This window comes from Neomonachus schauinslandi, chromosome 2, assembly GCF_002201575.2.
Source record: "Neomonachus schauinslandi chromosome 2, ASM220157v2, whole genome shotgun sequence".
Lineage (NCBI taxonomy): Eukaryota > Metazoa > Chordata > Mammalia > Carnivora > Phocidae > Neomonachus > Neomonachus schauinslandi.
Window position 1 is genome coordinate 101249911 of NC_058404.1, and position 22871 is coordinate 101272781.

General features: G+C 32.8%; 1 protein-coding gene across 1 annotated transcript in view; it reads right to left on the reverse strand.

Annotated features, from left to right (window-relative positions):
* Positions 1-22871, reverse strand: part of KIAA1109 (KIAA1109 ortholog) — a 205648-nt gene that overhangs the window by 151782 nt on the left and 30995 nt on the right. Inside the window, exons 6-15 of the mRNA XM_044912884.1 lie at positions 20969-21155; positions 18268-18349; positions 17717-17910; positions 15694-15773; positions 12797-12947; positions 11316-11472; positions 10828-10906; positions 8634-8725; positions 7241-7358; positions 130-285 (exon numbers count right to left, since the gene is read on the reverse strand). Coding sequence (XP_044768819.1) covers positions 130-285; positions 7241-7358; positions 8634-8725; positions 10828-10906; positions 11316-11472; positions 12797-12947; positions 15694-15773; positions 17717-17910; positions 18268-18349; positions 20969-21155 — 1296 coding nt within the window. The remainder of the gene's footprint in view (positions 1-129; positions 286-7240; positions 7359-8633; positions 8726-10827; positions 10907-11315; positions 11473-12796; positions 12948-15693; positions 15774-17716; positions 17911-18267; positions 18350-20968; positions 21156-22871) is intronic.

Consider the following 22871-nt stretch of genomic DNA (forward strand, 5'->3'; position numbering starts at 1 on the left):
AGAGTATTATAAGACAATGGAAAAAAGATCACATCTAGTATCTATTAAAACTACAAAATCAACATCAATTTCCATTGTTATTTGTCTTAATGAACAGAATACTTAACCTAATTTTTAAGAAGTTCTTACCATTTTCCTGTTGTTTAGTGGAACAGTCAATCCAATTGTGTTGATTAGCAGCCCAAATCATTTCAAATTGATGAAACATGATTTTAAAATTCCATGTATATGGCACAAATGAAAAAATGTCTGGAGCACTATCACTAGACCAGTCTTGAATTAAATCTAAAATTATGGGAGTGGGAAACAGAAAGCAAAAATTAACTGAAATTCAGAAAACAAAATATAAATATTCTAACACCAGTCAAAAATGAATTTTTCTTTTGCAACTAAAAAGAACTTTTATACTGAAATAGTAAAAGAAGATTAAGATATATGTAAGTGATTTAATAGCAATCCAGTATTCACCTACTAATCACAGTTCCAAATAAGAGAAATTTTATGCCTTTTATATACCTATTATTTTTTATTTTTTATACCTATTATTTTTTAAAGAAACTTTAGAAGATAAAAGAGAAAAAAATATCACCTGATAATCCACTACCCAAATACCCAGCATGGTGGATAGGTTTCCTTCTAGTTTTTTTTTTTTTTCTATGTAGACTTTCATACTATTCTAGATGCACATATTTTATATACTGCTTTTTCTCATTGAACTCAAAATTTTTCCATATTACTTCATATACATTAACAAAAATTTTAATGAAAGTTCATTAAAGAGATTTGCCAGGATTTACTTAACCATTTAGTAATCTTGGATATTATATTCTTTCCAAATTTTTGTGTTATATATAATTTTATGGATATTTTCATGCAAGATATTTTACATATTCAGGATTACTTTGTCAGTATAGATTCCAGAAGTAGAAGTGGCTAGGTCAACGTTTATAAATTTTTTCAAAGCTATTATAAATTACAGAATTGCTTTCTGAGAAGAGTGAAACCATTTATACTCCTACCAGAAATATATGCTTGACTATTTCATTGTACCCACCTCCTGCATTATACTTCTTTCTACCTTTCCCTCCCCCTGTCCCCCCCTCTTTCTCTTTCTCTCTGGGGGTAGTGGGAGGATGTAGCTTGGTAATTAATTGATCATTTAAAACTGTTATCTCATTTAACTGAATTTCCTAATTACAAGTAGGGTTGAACATTTTTTTCATGTTGTTTTACTCATTAAACAAATACCTACAGAGTGTCTACTGTGTGCCAGACTCTGTTCTAGACTCAGAGAATATAATGGTGAACAGAAACTTGGCCCTGTTAGTATTTACAGTCAATAATCCCTGATTTCTGATTTGTTGTACTCTGATTTGTATGGTTTTAAGTGTTGCTTTTTAAAGCTATTCATTTATTTAGTCTGCTTATCCTCTGGTACCTTTTTTTTTTTTTTTGAATCTCGAAAGGCAAAAACTCTTTATATAAAGATATCAGCACTAATCTTAAACAGTGGTTTTACTTTTTCTTCAGGCATTCACATTGCTTACGTGCCTATACTCCCAGCAATCATATCTTTCAGGACATGGTCTCCTCCTAAAGGTGGCAAGCTCATCTTTGTATATTCATAGTATATAACATAGTGCTATGCATATAAAATTAGAACTTTGTATATATGAGAGAGAGAAACGACTAGGAGCAGTATTATAGCACACTTTGACAGCAGACAGTCCTGGGCTTAAATTCTGACTTTACCATTTTACTAGCAATGCAATCTTAAACGAATAACATAAATTCTATCAGTTTTCTTTTTTACAAAATGAGGACAACTTCATAGACTTATGGTGAGAACTGAAACTATATGTGTCAAGTTTTAGCACAGTAACTGCCACAGGGTAAGCACTCTATGTATGGAAGCACTTATTATTAAAGATATTCTAAAGAAAATAATAGGTAAAAATAATTAAATATTTAAAGTAGTTTCTTTGGATTTTAAACGAGGTCATTAAACTGAAAGATATTATATTCAATAAGGAAATCAGAAGTCAAATTTCTCTTACATAATATCATATGAACTCATTTAAAAATAATTTAGCTGCAATGTACAAAGCTTGTGCATATTAAAAATCCCTCTCTTAATAAAATGGCAAAATAATACATTTAATATCAAATGTCAAAAATTTGAATATTAATAAGATGCAGTTTTATATCAATCAATTGAATATGGCAATTAACCTGTTCTATGAATAAAGGAAAACTCCACTTGACAATTTTACTTTAAATGTATTTTTGTTTCACTGAACAAGCAATCACAGTGGTTCATCATATTGTAGAGTATCTATGCTTACTTCTAAACTTTTACTTCCACATGCCACCCTACCTAATATGACTCCATCCCAACTTTGTAACTTTATTCTTTAGCACAATGGCTAGCAATTGAGAGATACCCAAAAGTCATCTCTGGAATTAACCAACTCTACCATAAAAATTTATCATTCATCAAGCTGATTTTCTCACTTTTCTTCTTCATCAACATTTTTAGTTCTGTACTTTTACTCAAACTATTCATCCTATCTAAAATAAGTATACTCTTTGGTATCCTCTCTGCTAAAGGAAAACTCCAACCATCTTTAACAACAACATGATACTATAGAGAGAGCACAGGGTCCACAGTCAAAAAAATGTTCTTAAATATCTCTTCCAGTTACTAGCCTCATTGAGTCTGACCAATTCATTGAATGTTTCCCTGCTTCAATTCCTCTTGTTAACTCAGGGATAGCATTAACAGCTATCTCTTTTCACAGTCATGAAGGTAATATAAATGAACATGGTTTGGAATGTTCTGTGGTGACAAACTATGCAAATATCAGTTAATACTACTGAGTTCATTTACAAAGACCATTTTAGATGTTATGGTCTTTCCCTTACCTCTCTGATTGCCTTTAGGTCACAGCCATTTCCTCTGTATTCATGTGTTACATGCATTTGTTAGTTTCAGTTGATGCTAGCAATCAAGATATACACTGTTTTGTATTGCTTCATTTGTTTAAGTCTAGTACGCATGCCAATATACTTGAGACTGATAAATAATACAAAACAAGAAATGTCCATAAAGCAACATACCCATAAATTCTGTGGACTGAGATCATGGTTTAAATTTGTTTTGAATCATTATTAATAAGAGACTTTCAGCTTACACTGGTTGCATTTATCTACTTCACACTTCTAGTTAAAAGATTGAAATATAATTGCTAGTAAAATAAACATAAATTCAAATAATCCACTAATCATCTCAGGAAACCAATGTAATTTTATAAAGTTACTAGCCAATTTCTATTTTAACAAGTCTTATTAGTTTTTCTTCCGTATTTTATTTGAAATTTCAAGATATTCTGCAGTATAGTTTCCTTATCACCTTATATAATATCTTTACTGATAAATATTTAAAAATATGGTAAAATATTTTTACTAGCCTCAACAACTATATCTAATAAGTATTTCTCTTTAAACCAAAAGCTGCTCTCATTAGCAGATGATCTTATCAAATAATTGAAAAAAGGAAGCACTTTCTTGATGACTGCCTTACTCATTTAGACAATAATTTTTTTTTTTTAAAGATTTTATTTATTTATTTGATAGAGACACAACGAGAGAGGGAACACAAGCAGGGGGAGTGGAAGAGGGAGAGCAGGCTTCCCACTGAGCAGGGAGCCCAATGCGGGGCTCGATCCCAGGACCCTGGGATCATGACCTGAGCCGAAGGCAGACACTTAACGACTGAGCCACCCAGGCGCCCCTAGACAACAAATTTTTAAAGTTATTAATTTGTGATGAGCACTGGGTGTTGTATGGATGTGCTGAATCACTATATTGTATGCCTGAAACTAATATTACACTGTATGTTAACTGGGATTTAAATAAAAACTTAAAAAATATAATTAAGTTGGTAATCTAAATATTCATCTGGAAAAAACTCTTCTACAACTCACTTTATAATTATATTGTTAGACAAATACCCTATAAAATGCCAGTCAATTGTACTGGAGCTTAGCAATATTGTTACCATTGTCTTCTTCTCCCCTTTATCAGAGTAAATCTAAATCAATTTCGATATTAGCAGAAGAGACTTCACTTCTGCCTGTTTTACATCTTTTATTCCTGAGACTCTCTTTTATATTTATCATGAAGCTGTCTTTGCCCCACACTAAAATCTCTTAAGAACAACTTTTTGGGGCACCTGCGTGGCTCGGTTGGTTAAGCATCCATCTGCCTTTGGCTCACATCATGATCCCAGGGTCCTGGGATTGAGCCCTGCATCGGGCTCCTTGCTCAGTGGGGAGTCTGCTTCTCCCTCTCCCTGCTGCTCCCCCTGCTTGTGTTCTCTCTCGCGCGCGCTCTCTCTTTCTCTGTCAAATAAATAAAATAAAATAAAATAACAACTTTATTTAATAATTGGCATAAGAATGGCTACTGAGGAATATTAGGCATATCCTCACACCAAATTAGATCATTTGCTTTCTGCAGAATTCTGTCAATGGGGAAATAGAAAACTGAGAACAGAGCAAAGCAATTCAAACACTATGACAAAGTATGTTCATCTCCAGGATAAGCATGTTACTCTCTAATAGTCATCCTTTTTGAGGAATAAATAAGTTTTTAAAGGATTCTAAAAAGCAACAGAAGACATATGAATAAAACTTACAGCTGTAAAATCCGGGATATGAGAACTTAAGTTTTGTACCTATTTTCTTTAAATTTCTCCAAATAAATTTTAGGAAAAAAAAAAAAGTGAATTGCAATACATATAAGCTTAGAGATTAGAAATAAAGAAAATAATTTAGGGAAAACATGGTTGTAACTTGGGAAATGCGTTCAAATCCTATTTGAAAGTGACTAATACAATGCTCAGCCTAAACTAAAGTGTTACTATAAAAATTTTAAATCTTGAATTATCTACTCCAACTATTCTTAGCACTGCTAAAGTCTAAGAATGTGAGATGTCTGGAGTAAAAACAATGTGAAGGATTAAATGCTTGAAAATAGGAACCTATTTTAAAAGGTTAGCAAAGTTATAAAATACAAAACATTAAGTGAGAGAGAAATGGCTACTGCCGAAGAAACTAAATATAACAGATTCTCGAGCCAGACAACTTGGGTTGGAACACTAGCTCGACAGACTTACTAGTTGTGTGACCCTGGACAAACTGCTTGACCACTCTGTAACTTACTTTCCTCATCTGTAAAACAAGGATAACAATAATATCGATCTCAGGAATTATTATAAGGATTCAACAATTCAATATGTGCAAATTGCTTAGAACAGAGACAGACACATAATACACACTGTGAGTTTTAGCTATTTTTTTTTTTTTAAATAAATCTGAATTGAGCAGTACTTATTCAATGTTCAGCTTCACTGACAAAAGTTTAACTTGCCAGGGATTTTGTTACAACTTCTACTACTGGGACCCTGACTCAAGCCTTGAAGAATTATATAACTCCAAGAACGCAGAAGCTTTCTATCCAATCCCCACAATAAAGTTCCCAAACTAAAAAACAAATATAAAAGACTTACGAATGAACATATTGTAGTAATGGCATTATACAATGCCCAAACTCTAACAATAGCAAAATTAGGGTAGAAATTATCTCTATTTCACAGATAAGGAAACAGAAGGTAAAATAATTGGATAATTCGGCCAACATCATATTGCTAGTAAGTAATGTGCAGGCAAGACTATCTATGAATACCTGACTATCACTATATCCCCATATATCTAATATTACTCAGCACAGATCAGATGCTTGTAAATGACTGGTGGATACAAGGAAGGATGGAGGGCTGGCTGGCTGGCTGGCTGGCTAAATGTAGCAATCAGTAAAGCAAATATTAGGTGCTCTGGGGTAGCCACTGACCCTGGCAAATCAGACCAACTCTGTTTAGCTAAACTTTTTATGGGAAGGTTCTATATAAATGCAACTTATTTTTATGTAGTAATATTTATGTTAGTCAGAGACCAAGACTACATGTTCATAAACCCATGAAATATGAGTCACTATTGTAATATGCTTCAAGAAATAAAGGAATTTTTTCCAACTAACAATAACATCAACTCAATATCCATGCCAATGGAAAGAAGTAGGAGCTCCAAATATAAAAGTAACACACCCTCGTGCACTGTTGGTGGGAATGTAAATTGGTACAGCCACTGTGGAAAACAGTACGGAGGTTCCTCAAAAACTTAAAATAGAAATACCACATGATCCAATAATTCCACTACTGGGTATTTACCCAAAGAAAATGAAAATAGTAATTCAAAAAAATGTATGCACCCCTATGTTTATTGTAGCATTATTACAATAGCCAAGATATGGAAGCAAACTAAATGTCCACAATAGATGAATAAAGAAGATGTGATGTGTGTTCACACACACACACACACACACACACACACAGGAATATTAAGCAGCCATAAAAAAGAATAAAATTTTGCCATTTGCAACAACATTTCACTTACATGTGGAATCTAACAAACAAAACAAATAAGCAGAAAGAGACCCATAAATACAGAAAACAAACTGATGGCTGCCAAAGGGGAGGAGGGTAAAAAGATGAGAAAAATAGATGAATGGGAGTGGGAGGTACAGGCTTCTGGTTATGGACTGAGGAAGTCACTGGAATGAAAAGCATGGCATAGGAAACACAGTCAGTGGTATTGTAGTAGCATTGTATGGTGACAGACAGTAGCTATACTTGTAGTGAGCACAGAGTTGTTAAATCACTAGTTGTATAACCAAAACTAATGTGACGTGTTAACTACACTTCAGTAAAATAAAAAAAATAACATACTTGACTATTTGAATATACTGTTTGTGGATTACAATAATTGAAACAAAATAATGAAACCATGCTGATGCCTAATTCAGGCAAAGAAGGAAATTGATTCATCCTCCCCAAATTATCCCCCACTAGGATGATAAAAAGTACCAGCCTAAGATGAGTTCTTTCATTTTTTTTGTAAGCCCAATTTTGGATTGATATTTTCCTTGTTTGCGGTAAAAGAGAACACAAAATACCTATATTTAAATTTTCCCTTTTATACTCGTAGCCCAAAAAGAAGTGTAAAAAAAAGTATGAACTCTACCATCAAATCCCTATGTTGAATCTAAAAGCAAAACTTAGTGAATATAAACAAGTTCACTGTGATAAATCTCATTGTATTTACACTTATTAGAAAATTACCAGTAAAGAAGTTCTTCTGTGCAAAGATGAAGTGATAGGTGGCTTTATAAACCTCTAATTCACACTGCCAAGTCTGTGGCATGTTCCATATTCGGGGATAACTGGCAATGATGTGGAACTGCAAATGAAATGTTAAGTAAAAATGTTAGAGCTTAAAATGTGACATTGTGTGAAGAACATCAGAAATAAATTCACACACACACACTAGTAGAGTAATTAAAACTTATTTTCCCACTGAGCTGAACAGAAGGTCCCTTTGAGATTTTAATATTACTGTGGCTAAAGGTCAGTATCTATGGTTATATCCAGCTCCTTGAAATACTAAGCCATGAAAACTTTAAGAACAACAAAGCAGACTACAGTTTTGATACTGTACTCTAGCTAAACCAACAGAGTAACAACCAATGTCCTTAATTCCTCTTTAAACCTAATCTGTTAGGTAAGAGGCTTGGGGTTTGGCCACCAGTGCCTCCCAGGTTCCCTTTTGGCAAATACATGCTTTATCATATATTTAAGGTGCTTTATCATGTATTCCATCTGCCGAAGTTTGGAGATTCTGCTAAAGGCAAGAGCTGCCTGACCAGGAATAGCATTATGGTACAGCACCATTTATCAGCAATAGCTCAGGAATTCATTAAAATGCTGAATATGCCAGTTTAATATACATTTATAGTATTCAACATATTCTTGGTAATTACATATTTTTCCTCTTAATTTACATATATGTGTGTAAAAAATGCTGTTTTCAGACAATTAAGACCTAATGATATCATCTTATAAAAGAATCCTTTCTGAATATCAGCCATTCTACATAGTGGCTTTTGTTATTATTGTTATTGTTGTCTTCCCTGATAAGGAATAATCTGCCTGATAATGAAATGAATCCCTAATCTGCAATTTTAATCATAAACATTTCCATATTTTTTCTAATATGGAGTAATCTGCAGTATCAGTAAGATTTCCTTCTTTTAACCTCATTCATCAAGTAAAAACCAAAATGACTTATTAAGCCATGAGAAGGAATCCAATGGGGCCAGAAACATATAGTGAAAAATTATCTCATTTATAACATAGGAGTTAGTCTAGTCATAAAATAAAATTTAAAATTAATATTCTAACAACTTTTCACATTTTTAAAGACCAAAAACCATGCTAGCACTGCCTTATATTCACTTTGCCCATAACCAGAAGCAGAGCAAGAGAGATGCCAGAGTCCATAGCCCTGGGAATCTACTCCTCTTCACAACAAATAAGGCCAAGAGCACCTGGTAGTTCTTGAATGAGAAGATTAACTATTTAATGACTTCCTGGTCATTAAAATTTTATATTAAAAAATTAAAACCAAATTCAGATTTTATGTATGTATACATATGATCATATACTCTAGACTTACTGCTAACATTTCTGCTTCTAAAAGGGTCCGGTATTGCATGCTGGTGGTGGCATCAACATGTAAGAGCTGTCCTTTAATTGCAGGAGTATAACCTAGTAAGTTGAAAACATAAAAATTAAGAACCTACAAAATATATGTGTGACTAAAAATTTTGTACTGGAAACAACTCCCATCACCACCCAAAGAAGGAATCCGTGAAAACTGGTGATCAGACACAATACAAATACATCCCAGTGATGGGGAGCTTGCTATCTAATAGGTGACCTTTCTCATTTTGGACAGCTCTAAAGGAATAAAGTTCCATCTTCATAGAATGTCCTCCTGATTTTGCTTTCCAGCGCAAAACTGTAAGTCTACCCTCTAAATGACAGTTTTCAACTATTAAAGATGGCTACTATGTCTCTTCTTCTCCCACTGACTCAAGGGAAGTTGTTTTCATCATTTTCAACTGTTCCTTATATAATGATACTTTCTAAACAATGGCTATTCCTTATATAATTAATGACAGCAAATAACATAGCTCCATTCTGAACAAAAGCAGAAAAGTACAGAGTATTTCACTTCTTTTCTTGAAGGGCTGCCCTGCTATGAACACTAATGCTATGGTCATTAGTATATGACTAGTTCAACATGTATCCTGCTCTGGGCATTTTTTTTCAAAGACCTGAATCTCTGAAAAAAGTTTTACATGTGTTTGAGTTATATTTTGTTAATGTCTATGACTTAATCTATTTTTCCCCTCAGACAGTCATCTTAAAAGCCACCTAACCTTCCCAAGAACCTGACCGGGCTTTCCTTAGACCGGTAACTCACTCAGAGTTCCACAATCAGTGTGCTGTGGCACTGCCCATGAATTCATAATTAGTATGTTCCAGATATTGATTCCCTCAGCCCTCAGTGGCTCCCTCCCCAGTGCACCAATAATTGTACAAAAGAAAGGTGTACAAATATTTCCTATGTGCAATATCAGTTTAAAAATGGTAGAACCACTCCCTTAATTGAATCATTCTCAATTTTACACAACCCCCAACTGCCTTTTTCCTCCTGCTTTGTATCTGTAAGTAAGGCTACCCTAAAAGATGTTCTTTCCAACTCACTACTCTGAACCACCCAGTCCTAGAGCATCTCAAGCATCTGCTTCAAGACTTAGTATGACCACTCTTTTACAACCAGCAAAGGTAAGGTTTAACTCTTCATCAAAAGAGCCTCAAAGTTATAGGGAAAAGATACACTATGCCATTCTCAGTCACTGTTTCACAACTGATTATCTAAGTAGGTAGACCCGACTGCTACCTTTTTATACAAGCTAATGAATATAGTCAACCCGCTACCTGCTTTCTTATACCAGCAACAAAAAAAGGTGACAAAACAAGAGAGCCAAGAATGATATAAAAATTACTCTAATTATACTTAGCCATAGTAACATTGTTGGTTAGTGACTTAAAAATACAGGTACGTTGCTATTCTCTGTACTCTGAAGAACTGAATAAATAAAGTAGAATTTCATTTTAATTGTTCTCAATTACAAATATAATAAGAGGATAGGAAGAAGGAAAATGAAAAAGGCTATATAATATTTTGATAAATTTAACAAAATGTATTTAATCACATTATTAACCTGTATCAGAGTTCAAATTTCAAATGCATAATGAATTTAGATTAGCTCAGGTGAAACTATAGCAGAGTATTATTTAATATTTTAAATATGAAATGTTCTGCTTTCTTAGTTATATTTTTCAAAGTACCAGGCTTACTCCCTGACAAAATCTATTAACACCATAACCTAAAACAAAGCCTATCAATCATACTATCACATACTGCCCATATACCATGTGCTAGGGTACTGGGTTCAGCACCAAGTTTACATCAGTTTAAAAAAAACACACAGCACCTGCTCTTACAGAGCAACAGACTAATAGGAAAAATACATTTTAAACAAATTATGCTCAGTCTTACAAAAAAGAAGTATAGGGTATAACGAAAACATAAGACCTAACTTGATTTAAAAAATTTTCCCTTCTCTCCAGGTGCACAAAATATTTAATTATGTAATTAATATGTACTGTTAATATAACAGAAAGCTGAAAAAGAAAACCCCATTATGTTAGTCTAAATAGGATAACAAGCTATTATTTATAGATTAATTATTCCCCTACTAATCGTTTAAAATAGGAAAGTACTCATTGCAGCTTACCATTTTCCTCAACTGTCATTGGAATATTAATTTCTAAATATGAGCCAGCTCCTACATTTACATGTACAGCATTTGTTTCCTACCAAAAGAAAAAAATTAAACCATATAATTATTTTCTCACTATTTAATCATACTCCCATCTTTACTTTTCAGTTATTATCACAGACAAAATATAATCATCAATGATATGAAATGGGTATTAAAAGTTCCTAAGAACAAAAGTTCGAAGTTTTACTAAAAATACACTAAAACAATCTGGCCAGATATAAAGAAGAAAATGAACCAGACTATAGAATTAAGGTTTATTATTAATTTTTCCTACTTTTGGTACTTAATGAAAGCAACATATATGCAATTATTGTGGGGAGGGAGTGATAGGAGGCTCATAGAAATGAATCTAAGTATAGAACTAGTTACCAGAAAAATACTCTGGAAAATCATGTTTAAGTTTTAAACACTATTTTCTACTATATTATTTCAATAATTACCCTGTTTTTGGTAAACAGCAAATCAATTGTAGCATCTGCAATAATATTCATTCGCAGTTCAAAAGCAAGGATCTGTCGTGGTCTCCCAGGCTGTGCAATTTCAGAAACTTTCAGAACTTGATAATCAGGTGGGAAGAAAAACTTCCATAAACAATCTCTATATAAGGAGGTATAAAGGTATAAAGAATAACTTGTTATTTAAACAAAATTACATTTATAAGGGAGCATAATCAGTATTCTAAGTTTGTACTATCACTGTTATCTCATTTAACAACTGGACATGAAATAGAAAAAAAAAAAATTAAGTCACAAAATAGCACCTACTCTAATTTCCTTTCAGTAAAACGAAATTTTCTCCAATGTTTTATACTTCCAAAGATCAACAAGCTTTGAGTATTTTTTTAGATTTATTTACTTATTTGAGAGAGAGAGAGTCTGTGCCCAGGCATGCGCAACACACACATGCACAAGAATGGGGAGGGGCAGAGGGAGAGAATCTTCACACAGACTCCCTCACTGAGCACAGAACCCAATGTGGGGCTCGATCTCACGACCCATGACCTGAGCTGAAACCAAGAGTCCAACGCTTAACTGACTGAGCCACCCAGGCACCCCAACAAGCTTTGAGTATTTAATATACTATTGTCAAATGAGATATAGGTAAGAACAAATTTACACTGTTGAGGCATACTGTGAGAAATTAAAGACTTTCTACAAGCATATCAAAAGGCAAAGAAAGAAAAAGATTTCCTCACTAAAACTGAACTATATGTCTTTTTTTTTGTATTATGTTATGTTAATCACCATACATTACATCATTAGTTTTTGATGTAGTGTTCCATGATTCATTGTTTGCATATATCACCCAGTGCTCCATTCAGTACGTGCCCTCTTTAATACCCATCACCAGGCTAACCCATCCCCTCACCCCCCCTCCTCTCTAGAATCCTCAGTTTGTTTCTCAGAGTCCATAGTCTCTCATGGTTCATCTCCCCCTCCAATTTCCCCCCCTTCATTTTTCCCTTCCTGCTATCTTCTTATTTTTTTTTTAACATATAATGTATTATTTGTTTCAGAGGTACAGGTCTGTGATTCAACAGTCTTACACAATTCACAGCGCTCACCATAGCACATACCCTCCCTGATGTCTATCACCCAGCCACTCCATCCCTTTTGTCTCTGAATCTCCACAGCCCAATAATCCCTGGCAAACTCACTGAATACAAAAGAAAAAACAAAGAAACCAATAAATATGCTCCTCATTCACCATTTTTCTAATGGAATTAGCCCCTCCTTCAGAGTGCACTTGTTTATGACAATTTCTCTACAAACAACTTATAATTTAAATTAAAATGCTTAGCGATATCTTACTCTGCCATAATAAAATAGCTTATAAAAATATTAAGCTACTTTTTAATAAAACTTATATCATTATCTTAGTACATTAAAAGACTTACTAGAAATATAATTTACTCAAGTACCTTTGCCTATCGGCCCATGGCCCATAGTTGAAATCTGTTCCTTTACCACAAACTATATCCAGTCCCCAACATGGAGGCAAATCTTGTAATTTGCAATCCTCACTGTTCATTTCTCCTTCAATATTTTCTTCTGTTTCTTCTGGAACAAGTCCTATATTGCAGAATTTACAACAGAAAGGCAATTACTTAAAATTACTGTTTAAAGATTCCCTAGATCAGGAGTTCTAAAAATGTTTTGCTCTCAGTAATCCTTTACACTATTAAAAATTACCAAGGATGCACAGCGGGATTTTTTGGTATTACCTCAATCATAATTTACTGTATTCAAAATTGAAATTGAGCAATTTTAAAAAATTTTATTTTAACAACTCATTGCATGTTGATGTAATGAAATGTTAAATAAAATTGAACTCATTACATTTCATTTAATAAAATTTAATGAAAATATGATATGAAAAAATTATTTTAAAAAATTAAATGAAATTTTAATTCCATTTTTAATGAAAATACTTTTTAATGAAAAATAACCATATTTTCTAAAACTAAATCATTTAGAAATAAGTGTTGGCATTGTTTTTATTTCAGCAAATCTCTTTAATGTCAGGCTTAATAGAAAATAAGCAAATTTGCACAGCTGCTTCTGAATAGGCCAATAACCAGTAACGAGACTGAAGCAGTGATCAAAAACCTCCCAAAAAACAAGAGTCCAGGGCCTGATGGATTCCCTGGGGAATTCTACCAAACATTCAAAGAAGAAATAATACCTATTCTACTGAAGCTGTTTCAACAAATAGAGACAGAAGGAAAACTTCCAAACTCATTCTATGAGGCCAGCATTACCTTAATCCCCAAACCAGGCAAAGACCCCATCAAAAAGGAGAATTTCAGACCGATATCCCTGATGAATATGGATTCCAAAATCCTCAACAAAATCCTAGCTAATAGGATCCAACAATACAGTAAAAGGATCATCCACCACGACTAAGTGGGATTTATCCCCGGGATGCAAGAGTGGTTCAACATTCACAAATCAATGTGATAGAACACATTACTAAGAGGAGGGAGAAGAACCATATGGTCCTCTCAATTGATGCAGAAAAAGCATTTGACAAAATACAACATCCTTTCCTGATTAAAACTCTTCAGAGTATAGGGATAGAGGGAACATTCCTCAAGTTCATAAAATCCATCTATGAAAAACCCACACCGAATATCATCCTCAATGGGTTAAAGCTGAGAGCCTTTCCCTTAAGATCAGAAACACATCAAGGATGCCCACTCTTGCCACTATTGTTCAACATAGTATTAGAAGTCCTAGCAACAGCAATCAGACAACAAAAAGAAATAAAAGGTATTCAAATTGGCAAAGAAGAAGTCAAACTCTCTCTCTTCGCAGATGACATGATACTTTATGTGGAAAACCCAAAAGACTCCACCCCCAAATTACTAGAACTCATCCAGCAATTCAGTAATGTGACAGGATACAAAATCAATGCACAGAAATCAGTTGCTTTCTTATACAGTAGCTTCTGCATTCAATCTGTTGTTTAAGGATTTGAAGAAAACCTAGCCTCAAGCAAATAGCTATACAGAAAAGGGAGGAGTATTTTAATAGCTTTTTCAGATAATTTTGGATATTCTTCTCGGACACTATGCCAAAATTCAACAAGTGGTGGTTTCTTAAAAGTTAGTTGCAATGTGGAATCTGAAACCCTATACTGAATTTTTCATACTCTGATACATTAAAATGTACTGATCTAACACTTTACATACATCTTTTACCCACGGCATAACTTTGTAACATCATGCATTTGTAAAATATTGGTTCAGAGACAAACATATGTTTTCCAAATATTGATAAATTTCATCATTAAACATTTTTAAAATCACATTTGTTAATATCACTGGTGGTCTTATCAGAAAAGTCCTTAAACTCACAGTGGCAGACCCAAATTTTCCAAAATTCTGATTCTCATATGAAAACTCAAAATCATCTGTCTCGAGTTGCTCCTTCAACTAAAACTGGTGCTCCATGAAAAGAGCAAATAATTCAGCTAGAAACTCAACTATACAAGTGCTTTTCCTCCAAACATCAGTATACTTTGGTATGTAGCAGAAGTATATTATGTGTACTTGCCATTTTTTCACACTGAATATTAAAAAGTTTCTCAAGGGTCAAGATTTGACAAAAACAATTTTTACTGCTTAATCAAAGTTTTTAAAACTGATACTGGCATTTGTTTTACTGTAAATGGGTGGCAGTGAAAAAGACAGTGATGACTAGTATAGTTTGGAACCACTGCCTTAATTCATGCTAAAGCACCAACACTTTCACCCACCATTGCTTTTGTACCAGCAGTGCAAATGTCATATGGTGAAAAAGGCAAGTAACATCCTAGTTTTACCCTGAAAATACTCTGACCTCATAAACCCCATGAAAGGCATAAAAAACCAGAAGTAGAGAAAAAGGGCTAAAAATCCAATGTTTAGCTACTTTCATAAAATTCAAGCCACCTGTGAAGCACTCTAACCAGCTGGATTTCAATCCTTAAACTTCAAGCCTCAAACGATTTTTTTCTTAAGCTAGCATGAACTACCTTAACTGTCACCACATTTTCTAAAGGTTTTCACACCAGGTTACCTGCAATCACAATTTTTGAGGTATACTTCTGAAAATAGAATTGAACAAAAGATTCCTATATTGTTCCTTTGGTCTGAAATAGTAATATCCAATTTTTGATAAATGACACAGACAATTTTTAGGTAGGTACTCTTCCATCCACATTTACGATTTATTGATGTCTATTTTATCCTACCAAGGAGACTTAAAATATTATTAAATATCAACATTTCATAGAATAGAAGTGTAGCTATGAAACACTTCCAAAGACTAATACCTGGTTCATCCATGTAGTAGTAGATGTCAACATCATTTGACTGCATCACCACAAACCCTTCTCCCATTAATCTTGGCGGTCTGTAAGAAGGAGGGGGGACGGCAAACTAAGTACATCTCCAGAATATAAAATGTTCTGTATTCTAATTATGGTAGTAATAGTTGAGAACAAAAAGAGAAAAAAAATCTAAAAAGCAATCAAGTGTAGCATATTGAAAAGGGAAAACAAAACATCTTTTACATAGACAATGAAGTTTTGCATAGTTGTATTCTATATTAGACTAAATAAATTGGTACTGAAAAATTTTTAGTCAAAATATTAGTTTCAAAAAGAAAAAATGAAAAAGAAAATTTGTTTTATATTTTTCATTTTAAGTTTTAAATGAGAGAAATCAATTTGAAGCAAAGTTTAATTAAATACAATGTAAGAAGTATGATCATTGGAATAATCATATTCTGCATTTACAACAAAAATTTAAAATTAAACTTAAAATTCAACCATTTTATATTAATAATACTTTACAACTTAACAGGAAATATTTTATTATATCTGTAAAATAAAGTTTAATCTGTCAGAAACATTAAATAAGAAAAATACTGTCATTTTTATTTTTAACAACTTTATATTATCTTTGTCTTTATATTATCTATTTGCAAGAATATTTAGTTGATCAACTTGAAAAAAATTCTGGAATGAATGTTTCTCTACAATCACTTTCCCACAAACTATTAATCTTTACTTGCTTTGATTCAACAACTTTTCTCTTTTTCATTCATATACATCTTCCTTCCATATCAAAATTAACTTCTCAATCATTAGATAATATATACAAATTCAACAATCTTCTTCTAAATATGTATTAAATGACAAAGGTTAATGTCTAGTATCATCATGTAATTTCCACACTTACTTTGAAGAGTGAAAATACAATTTTACATCTTTTTATAAGAATTAATAAAAAACACCTTTTTATCTTACTCTAGTAAATTTCACAACGTCCAGATTTATTCAGTATTATAACTTTTACCCGTAATATATAGAATTGTGTACACAGCCCACATTCTACAAGATGCTTAGCAAAGTCTGTGATTATGAAGAATGAGATGAGGTAAACCCACAGCCTCCCTGCTATTCACATAGGGAAAACCTCTCCATCATCCTAATGATGGAGAAATCTAATAAGCAAGCTAGCCAAAAGTTGGAACTAAGAAGAAATAATCATGCTTCTTATAACCTCATAAACTTCATACTGCCTGCACACAAAGATAAAAGCTGGGACAGTTCTAAAACTGTATCATCCAAACTTCACCAGTTTTCTAAGAGTAATTTAGATTCAATTTACAACTTTTTATTAACTCAAAATGGTATTCCACTATACTGCATTTGTTGAATGCAGTTCAAACATTTTCTAACCTACAAACATCAGGGCTTATGCCCAAAATAAGTTTCCCAAGTATAGTGAGGAGGAGAAAAGGGTAGAAAATTTATAGTAATAATCTTATAGGAGAATACTTAAAATTAGAGTTCATCAATGGGTAATATATCCATTTATAATTATAAAGACTACACTGTTAACTGATTTAATAGAGAAATATGCCCAACATAGAGTACATCATTAGTTTTTGATGTACTGTTCAACAATAATTCATTAGTTGCATATAACACCCAGTGCTCATCACAACACTTGCCCTCCTTAATACCCATCACCTGGTTACCCCATTCCCCCAACCCCCTCCCTTCTGTAACCCTCAGTTTGCTTCCTGGAGTCCAGAGCCTCTCATGGCTTGTCTCCCTCTCCGATTTCTTCCCATTTGTCCACAATAGCCAAACTATGGAAGGAGCCAAGATGTCCTTCAACAGATGAATGGATTAAGAAGATGTGGTTCATATATACGATGGAATGTTACTCAGCCATCAGAAAGGATGAATACCTACCATTTGCATTGACATGGATGGAACTGGAGGGGATTATGCTAAGTGAAATAAGTCAATCAGAGAAAGACAATTTATAAGACTATCTTACTCATCATTTTGAAGACCAACATATCTTGGACTAGGAACAAGCATTACTCGAACATTTTCAAGCTTCCCTTTCACAATATGCATGAATTGGTCAAGATGACTAGAAGGTGGTTTTGTAGTATAAGTTAAGAAAGCATCATCAAAGTTGATACATAGAGTTTGAGGTTGGTAATGATTTCCAAAGGCCAAACGTCCCTAAAAGATAGATAAGAGAAATTATGCTGTAATATACAGACCATATATTTTTCCTTAGTTGACCTAATAACATTTTCAAGCAACAACTAAATGATTCCACTTTAGCACTATACACTATCCATATTACTCCACTGATCAATTTAGACCAGTGTTTAAAGAAATCTAAGTACTTGTGAATAAGTAGCCCTTAAGACCTAATAAATGTGTGCTAAGATGGTATTGGCGTTGAAATAATTCTTTCACACTTTTATGAACTTTGGAACCCCAAAATTACTTTCTTAAGTGAAAATTTTATTTGCAAAAATAAGAGTTTCATTATTAACCCACCAAACATTAATTGCAGCAGAATTTACTTACTGTGCTCACATTGACCTTTATGACTGGAATAAGTGATCTCCATGAAGATGTCGGGTCTTGAGATTCTGTTTTTACTTTAACTCTGAGAAAAATAAAAATAAAAATAGACATACATAAGAAAAGCTTAAATAGCTGAGAACACAGTTGACTTCTTCATAATACACAGTAATACCAGCTGTAACTTTCCAAATACATCTAATGATTGCTCCAGTAAACAAATAATGACAACATCTAACAGAATACTAATATCTCTCAAATATCTCTTGGAATGCACTCTATCATACATCAATTTTTAGACTGGCAAGCTATAATAACAAAATTATGTTTTTAGAGTAATAAGTTTTAATGACAAAAGTATAAATTATGATATGCTGTCATTACATGCACCATTATACTCACTATAATATGACATTCTATAAGACAACCTAAATTACTAAAATAACAAATAACCAAAGTACAAGTCACATTGATATTTTCTACTGTTTTAAGCACTTTTGACAACTCACCTGATCCTTTCCCTTCCTTATCCCCATCACTTTGAGACAGAATAATTTCCTCTCGGTAAAATGAAAATGATAGGCCAAGAATAAGAAAAAAAGAAATTGGCCACACACAAAGTACACAAAATTTAAGATATGAAAATTTCACAGCAACTCACTAACGATTTCAGATGAGAACTCAAGGCATAACTCTTCAATAACCCAGTAACTCCTAAATCATATTTCTGAGGCCATCTCCACTAAGGTAGCCCTCAGTGCTTAAAACTAAATTTGAAACTGACCTCACTATCTCCCCTCTAACCTGCTCTTTCTCTGAGGTTCCATGAGCATGACCACTAATTAAATTAGAAACTGGATTCATTATTAACTCATCCTTCTTACTCATTCTCCACACCTAATCTATCACTGTCTTATGGATTCATTTGCCTAAGTATATTTAGAATCCATCCACTTCTCTCCCTTCTCCTTGTTACCAACCCAATTGATGATCATCTCTTCCCTGAATTGTCACATCTTTCTTCTTCCTCAATCTGTATAACTTTTATTTCCTTTTGTCTTATTGCAGTAGGTAGTACTTCCAGTACAAAGTTGAAAAGGAGTGGTTTAAGGGGACATCCTTGTTTTGTACCTGATCTTAGTGAGAAAGCTTCTAGTTTTTCACCATTAAGTATATTGTTAACTATAGGGTTTCTGTAGATATTCTTTATCAAGTCAAAGAAGTTCTCCTTTATTCCTAGTTTACTGTGAGATTTTAATCATGAATGAGTGTTGGATTTTGTCAAATACTTATTCTGCATCTATTGATATGATCATTTGGTTTTTCATTTTTAGCGTGTTAATTGATTTTTGAAGGTTGAACTAGCCTTGTTTACCTAATAGTTTTTTAAGTAGATGATGAGGACATTTATTCCCAATTAAATATTTCATGGATATTATGTCCAAGGCACCGAGCTGAGGTATTGGGGATACTGAGAATATGACAACTGTTCTGTTTTGAGGGAATCTGTACCCTAGAATGGGAGTAAGAATAGTTAAAATAGGCAATTTTAGTGCAAGAAGTGTTACCTTAGGAAAAATTAAATAGAATTCTGTGGGCACACATAGAAGGATCAGGGAGACCTGAAGGGTGAATGAGTTAGGCAAAGAAGATGAGTCTTCCATTGAGAAGAAACATCATATACAACAAAGAAGTTGTTTACTGAGGCTAGAGTGGATTAAGGTGGGAAAGAAAGAAATAAGACTTTCTTTGTTTGCAGATGACACAATCATCTGTGTAGACAATCTGGAAGAACTGACAAAACTCCTGGAACCAATAAGTGATTATAACAAGGTTGTGGGATTCAAGATTAATAATAAACAACAATCACTTTCCCAAATACCAGCAATGAACAAGTGAAATTTGAAATTAAAACCACAATACCATTTACATTAGCACCATAAAAATGAAATACTTATACATTTAACAATATATATAGAAGATCTACATAAGGAAAACTATAAAATTGTGATGAAAGAGATCAAGCAATCAAATAAATGGAGAGATATTTCATGTCACTGATACGAAGATTCAATATGATTAAGATGTTAAGTTTTTCCTAACTTATCTATAGATTCAATATAATCCAAACTGAAATCCCAACAAGTTGTTTTGTGAATATTGACAAATTGATTCTAAAGTATATATGGAGAAGCAAAAGACCCAGAATAGCCAAAAAACCATTGAAGGAAAACAACAAAGTTAGAGGACTGACACTACCTGACTACAAGACTTATTGTAAAACTACAGTAATCAAGATAGTGAAGTACTGGTGAAAAAATAGATACATAAGGCAATGTAACAGAAACAATGTAGACAGCCCAGAAACAAATAAAGCAAAATCATATATTTGTATCTTAACTATGTATATATGTGTATATATTTATGTACATGCACTCAAAAGGAAAAAACAAAAATAGATAACAGTAGTTATCAATATGGAGGAAAGTAGGACTAGTAAGCAGAACAAGACTGCTTCTTTTTACATTATATAATTCTTTATTATTTGAATTTTTAAAGGAATTATATAATTTATGTGAATGTAAGTTTTAGTCAAACTACAAAGAAAGACTAGGCTGTGTTTAGGTGAGTAGCATCGACGATATTCTAATAAAAGTAAATGTTAAATGTTAGAGATTAATAAAATTCAAGTGTGACTATGAACCTTTCAATTTTGGACTGGGTTCTTGTTCTTCCATTTTCCCGTGTTTTATCATCCTCTTTCTTGGGTGGAATTATTGTTGGTTCCAAACCAAACAATTCTTGAAGACGTCCATAAAGATCCGAACGATTATAGACATGAAATTCAAAGTCATTGACTGTGATGTATAATCTGGTTTCTGCCTTTGGATCTAAAGATACCAATTACAAAAAAAAAAAAAAAGTTTTTAGTCAACTTTTTTAAAAACTTCAAAGTTTTTAGTCAAATCTTTTCTCACAGCTAAAGTAACTCTATTTTAAAACATAATTCTATGATCAAGAGAATTTCAAAAACTTAAAAATATATAATTTATATAATATATATAACTTATAAATATACAAAATATATAAACATATTTTATTTTTTTAAGTTTCTTTTTCTTTTTTTTTTTAAGATTTTATTTTTTTGTCAAAGAGAGAGAGAGCATGGGGAGTGGTAGGCAGAGGGAGAAGCAGACTCCCCACTGAGCAAGAAGCCCAATACGGGACTCGATCCCAGGACGCTGGAATCATGACCTGAGTCAAAGGCAGACACTTAACCGACTCAGCCACCCAGCCATCCCTATAAATGTATTTTAAAAATATATAAAACACGAGCAAAAGAAAGAAAAAAGCTGATGTTACTGTAGTATTCCAATTTAGCATTCTAAAACAACCTGGATTTCTAAATTCTGGCTGTATAATGACAGAATTTAAAGATTTTATGCTAAAAATAGCAAAGTGGCCTTTACAGACCAAAAGTAAAACTTTATCCTAATAATAAATTTATAATAAAGTATATGAATAGCAAAATGTTCAAAGTATGATGCATTTAAACATCACATTAGTATTTAAATTTTTGCATCACAGAAACAAAAATTTTTTCATAAATACTAGTTTATTTTTTAAAACTACACAATACTAAGGTATGCGTGGGTGGCTCAGTTGGTTAAGTGTCTGCCTTTGGCTCAGGTCATGATCCCAGGGTCCTGGGATCGAGTCCCGCATCGGGCTCCCTGCTCAGAGGCAAGCCTGCTTCTCCCTCTGCCTGCCGCTCCCCCTGCTTGTGCTCTCTCACTCTCACTCTCTCTTTGACAAATAAATAAATAAAATCTTAAAAAATTTTTTTAAATAAAACTACACAATACTAAAACCAAGATCTTATAAACTGTAGACTTCAAACAATAATCTTCTCAAATAAAAGACATAATTACCTCAGATATAAGTAACAATAGTAATTATCCAACAACAAAATGATAGATGGGGCACTTGTTTCTACTGAGGAAATAATCTAAGACACTGTATCACATGTCAACCAAAGAGGGTCAGAAAAAAGGTACCATAGTGCTTTCTTTAGTGTGTTCTTTTCTTATATTATACATATTTTTTTTGAGATTGCCTTTTTTTAACCTTTATTCATTTTTCTCCCTATCAAATTCAATTGAAGGACAAGTAAAATTAGACATGATCAGTTAGAGGGCTTATTTTTTTAAAATGGCTATGGAGAACTGTTACTTTCATTACAGTAGCTTAAGCTGTGTTTAAATATGAAGTATACACCTTTAGTAATATACCAAATTACAGCAAAATTAATTTCTTCTCTAGTTTACTAGAAAATAAGAAAGCGTAAGAAATGTCAAACACCCTAAATAAATGTAAATTTTAGTTTAAATGAACAAACGAAAAACACTGTCACTCATACTTCAAAAATAAACCTTGGAAAATGAATCAACATTCATTTTTTATACAGTAATACTTTTAGTTCTACTCCAATCTAGGTTTTTTTCCTCACCACTTCCTAAGATAATTAAGAAAAGAAAAAGATAAGCCTAATCCTTAAAAACAAACAAACAAACAAACAAACAAAAACAATGTTTAGGAGCTTTAAT